The sequence below is a fragment of the Rhagoletis pomonella genome, unplaced genomic scaffold (genome assembly GCF_013731165.1).
Source record: "Rhagoletis pomonella isolate Grant_MI unplaced genomic scaffold, Rhpom_1.0 Rhpom_scaffold_00001, whole genome shotgun sequence".
Taxonomy (NCBI): Eukaryota; Metazoa; Arthropoda; class Insecta; order Diptera; family Tephritidae; genus Rhagoletis; species Rhagoletis pomonella.
The window spans coordinates 13,308,113-13,313,193 of NW_023458555.1; the positions used below are offsets into that span (position 1 = coordinate 13,308,113).

At 36.4% G+C, this 5,081-nt stretch overlaps 1 protein-coding gene across 1 annotated transcript; it reads right to left on the reverse strand.

Moving 5' to 3' along the window:
• Positions 1-382: 382 nt before the first annotated feature.
• Positions 383-3,871, reverse strand: LOC118736076 (sodium-coupled monocarboxylate transporter 1-like). The gene is made up of 3 exons (XM_036466203.1): positions 3,648-3,871; positions 3,398-3,557; positions 383-622 (listed from the first exon to the last, which is right to left on the reverse strand). Exons 1-3 carry the CDS (start codon positions 3,869-3,871, stop codon positions 383-385), a joined length of 624 nt encoding a protein of 207 aa, XP_036322096.1.
• Positions 3,872-5,081: the final 1,210 nt, after the last annotated feature.

Below are 5,081 nucleotides of genomic sequence, written 5' to 3' on the forward strand. Positions count from 1 at the left end.
AAAAATAAAAATGTATGTAAGTGATAATAATTGAGGTATGTACATATGTATGTATGTATGTCAGAATATCTGGCCTTTCGAGCTTAAACTTTTGCGTCATAATTATAAAAACGGATTAGTCGAAACTTCTGTTCCGGATGCCGGAAAATTAAAACAACAATTAAAAGATTATGTGAAAACAGACTTGAGGCTCAGTTATCTATGCATACTTGGCATTGCATGAGAGTTGTCACATAAGCAGTCTGTTAAATGAGCTTCGTGTGTACGCGGTTACCCAAAGCACCCAAAGCAAGTCTGTTGATTTTTGATTTCTAAGTAAAACGACATGCCATGCAGTGCAGTGCAAAGTATGCATAACTGAGCCTTTAATGACAATTGTTTTCTATATGATACCGGTATTTTTTGTTAAACAACTTTTTTCGTTAGAAATTTTTCCATTCAATGCATAGTGGAAATGCGGCATTAGAAAAATGTTAATATTTACATACATATGCATATACAAACCTTGTGAAAAAGCTAGAGAGGGTATGAATAAGATAACCGGCAGCATTAGAAACAAAGTAAACATAAAGCCAAAAGTTAGTAGTTGCCGTGTTCCACGATTGAAGCGCAACTCCAAGTACTGAAAATATTCAAGAGAAATTATGTAGTATCTGCAATTTTCATATCTATCTATGTATGTATGTATCATAAAAATTAGGAAAAAATTTTATTGCCAAAAAGGCAAAGGTCTTTGTGGTGGTGGTTTTAAAATTTCGAGCATGCAGCTTTTTTGCTCGACTGGAGTCACGGCTTGTACTGGAACGACATATGTGTTCTAAGTTGCAGGATTTTTTTAATTTTTTAATTTACATTGTGTATTATTTCGTCGATTGACGGTAACTGCAATACCACGCACTACATATAAGATAGTTCGAAAATTAAAAAAAAAACACCAAACACCAAAAGTGTTTTCTTTAAAACTCTTGAATGATATCCTAATTACTTTATTTACCAGATACTTTCCTAAGGCACGCTGAATAAACATGTCCGGTCATGCCAGCTAAGCGATTCCAGAAGACAGAGTGCCCTTCAGGCGGAGGACCGTGGAATCCTCCCTTTGCCTACCCGAGAGACGAGGAACTAAAGCTTCTCCTTGGTGGTCACTTATCTTATAAACCTTCCCTTGGCAAGGCATCCATTGGGGCAAGGTGCGAATGTTTAATTACCCTTTCCGACTTCCTGGATAATTGTCGCCTGTCATGTGCGGATAAACTTGTTGAAACCCTTTAACTACCCGCAACTGGATAATATCGTTCCTACACAATTTTAAAAGGCTATAGAGGTGCCTTGTTGGTTGAAGGCTCTGGAAAGAGCTCCCTTGTTTAACCAATGTAAGGACTTTAGGCCAATCAGTCTCTCATCGTTTTTGTTTTATGCGAAAGAAGAATGAAGAAATGGGATTTCTGCTTACGATACATGAAGTTCTGTGGAGACCGCACTGCATACAATGAGAATGTGGATAAAGCAAATATTTATTCATAAAGATTTTGCAGTAGGGCCCCTCCTCACCATCGAGTGCGCGTTTAACAACGTCTTGCCGGAAACAATGGGGTTGAAATCAACCTATTGAGGGTCGTATGCAACTGGCTTTGCGACAGAAATATTAAAGCTGAATGGCTCAGCGCCTGTTGGAAGCATAAGTCGAAAAGATACACCCCATAAGATGGGTTTCGTTCACCTCTGCCCTGGATAGTGGTCGTAAAAGACTTGCTTGAGAGAGGCGCTGGGTTAGATTTCTGGACATCCCGTATAAACTCACACAAGCTAATCTAGACAGCGGCTACTAGCGGCCTCAGAGTCAATTCCAGCATTTTTTTTTAATAGAGATTCAAGGTTCCAACGCAACATTTCGCATGACTGGATCCTAGGGAAACCTGGTATTGAGAACAGAGTGAGAAAGGCATCAGTTATCTTATATTCTTGCGGAAGGGCTCCAGTAGCTCGTTTCTGTCACTCTTCTCTACCGATTATTTCTCTACTGGTAGAGAATATACGTCATCCTCTACTACTCATTAGCAGTAGAGAACAGGGCGGCGTATTCATATGTCAATTCGCCTTGGTATTCGCTCAAAGCTAAGCCCATCCTGTTTTATGGAATTCTCGTCTGGTGCAATTCGCTAGAGAAAACTCGCCAAGTTAGGCAGCTGGAGCGCGTACAACGAGCTATGTATGTAGCAATGCGGACCACTCCTGTCCTACCGTTTAACGAAACGCTGAACATACCACCTGTTGACATTGCAGTCAAAACTGCTAGAGCACGGGATGTAATCAGATTCAAGGAAACCGGATGCCTAACCACCCTTGTCTGTATATGTACTCCAAAATTTTCGTTTTCATCACCGATGAAAATTTTTTAATGGGGGGAGTATAAATTAAACTTCACCTCGAAAACAATTTGAAGAGGGTTGCCACCTGCTTAAAAGTCAAAATTTGATTTTATTAATAAGTTAAATTAAATATTACACTAGTGTTATCAAACGAAACATGTTTAGAAAGCTTTATTTCTACAATATTTTTAAGGTGGTTGCCAACTGTTTAAAATTCGAGTGCCATTTAAAGAAATATTACAATATGGATGTTAAGAAAAACAGGTTGATGATAGCTTTATTTCGCAAATATTTCTGCCAACTATAGAAATAATTTTAAAAATTTATATACATATGTGTGTATGTGTATAAACCCCACAGCTTTCTATGAATTTATGAAAACCCCTTAATCTGGGAATAATTTTTTACTAGTTGGATCTCGATTTCAACCCTAAGAGCTTTTTTCAAAAGCGGTTTAATTTCAAAGACTATGTATTTCCACACCAAGTTTAAGGCATTTGAAATTGTAATATCCGTATTAGCTAATCTACAAATTTAGTTTAGTCATTCATACCAGATTTTTATCTTTATAACTCGGTTTTTTATCCAAATTATATGTAAGTACATATGCACGTTGATACTCATGCATACGTGCATAGATAACGCTCATTTGATGGAAGAGTGTCATAATTACGGTGACCATTCGTACCGATTTTGGCGGGACAGTACCGATTTTGAGAAAATTGTACCGCTGAATATTTTTTAAAAGTCAGGACGTATAGGTGTTCCGATTTTGCATATTTGTACCGATTAAATCCGGATTTTCAGTTTTTTTTTTTTTATTAATTGAATAGGAGTATCCGCGTACCCTGGCCCAAAAACCATTTCTCTGCCAAACGTGGCATATGTATGTATTTAATTTCACCAATTACCTAGGCACGAAACTGTTTTACATCTTATTACTACGTAGTAAAATAAAATAATTTTGATTTTTATCTTTCTCTAATGAAAACCACGCCCTGTTTCCCTATTTTTTCAAACATACACACCTCATAACAATTCGAAAGATTATTATTGTAGAACACAGGTATAATGACCCAGCAAAGTAACGGTACAATTAATATCATTGTGACGACATTGAAACACCAGTTCATACCAAACGAATACATCTCAGCGGGGATTGTCATAATCGAAATCGCCGACAATTGACTAGTGATAAAATATGTAAATTAGAAAAAGTAAATTGAACACATTTTTTTTTATCTTTTTCAAACCAAAACACAATTGGTGGAAACCAACCTCGCAATCAGCGAAATGGCGATCGGTATCGTTTTCATGCGTTTACCGCCGAGTAAATATTCTTCCGTATTATCCGCGCCATGCCCGAAAAAAGCGAAATAAATGCCAATTAGCAGCGAGGCGCTTAACATGGTTGTGAAAACGAAATAATCGATTTTGTCGAAAGTGAATTGACCGAATTTGTTGACGTCGATCACGTCGAGTGTACCGTTTGCGGTTGACATTTCACCAGGATAATGGTTGTAGATATGAGTTTTGATAATGGCGCGTGTTACTGCGTGCGATCTAAGTATTATTCAAAATTGTTTAATAACGCGCTTCCGGCTGCCCAGTTGTGTGGGCGTGCAGTAAATGAGATGTTCTTCACGAGAAGTTTAGTTTTAAATTCTACATTTATTACATTTTAAATATGACTTTATTGCGGATACACATACTCTGTTAGATACATTATATGTATGTATATATATATATATAGGTATGTTAATTTAGTGTAAATATTAAGTTACTACCATTCGGTTCTTATCAAAATTGAAGGGTCTATAAAATTCAAACGCGCAAACTAGTTTACACAATCACAGATTTTTAGATATGAAAATGCATTTTTGTCATTATCTCAAGTTGTAGAAGTTGTAGAGAGTAAATACATACTAAGAAAACGAATTTTATGTCTTAAGGCTTGTGTACAGAGATTTCAATATTTAATCCAGTTGCTCTGTATTTACGTATACGTGACATAAGTTATCAGTGAGACGTCTCAGATGTCGTTGGAGACTCTCCTCGACATTCAAGGCAGTAATAGTCTACAAATGTGAATATGTATATAAATGTATGTATGTTTAACTTCGTTGTCAATTTCCCTGACAGAAGTGATTAGAAATCTAACATCGTATTGTGTCTTAACGATTTTCAACTCTCTCAACTCCCAAAATCTTAAACCAGCCAAACTCACTCACTTATAGCCGCGAGCAGACAACTACCCCATCGACTTTGCTGTAAAGCTGAAAAGCCTAATGTGCCATTTTTCTTTCAAACTCAACTTTATTAAATAAAAGTGCATTGACAACTACCGAGAATACCTAAAATTTTTTTGATCATAAATAGGCAATTCATCTTTGCAGCGAGAGGAGTTTATCTGAAGAGGATATGAGGCGCAGTGTTACCGTTGTGCGACTAAAGTGTCAAATTGACACTTTTTGGAGATCGATGTGCCCTGATACCGACTTAAAAAAAGGCTTATTTTGAAACTTTTCCAAAATATCATGCGACTTTTGCTCTTTTCTTTGATTTAAAATTCTATATACACATTTTGACAAATCCTTCATAAATTATATTTTTCCTACGTGTTTAAAAATGCTTTTAGTATTTACTTTTCAAATACGCTTAAAAATTGCACCTCTGGCCGAATTTTGACTGATTTCAACCCTTTTATTATGT

What these genes read in the sequence shown, in the direction of transcription:
- LOC118736076 (XM_036466203.1), bottom strand. Translation starts at nt 3,871, where the DNA reads ATGTCAACCGCAAACGGTACACTCGACGTGATCGACGTCAACAAATTC. An exon ending in GCCATTTCGCTGATTGCGAG is followed by an intron (nt 3,558 to 3,647) that starts GTTGGTTTCCAC and finishes TTTTATCACTAG; the next exon opens with TCAATTGTCGGCGATTTCGA. An exon ending in ATCTTTCGAATTGTTATGAG is followed by an intron (nt 623 to 3,397) that starts GTGTGTATGTTT and finishes GAATATTTTCAG; the next exon opens with TACTTGGAGTTGCGCTTCAA.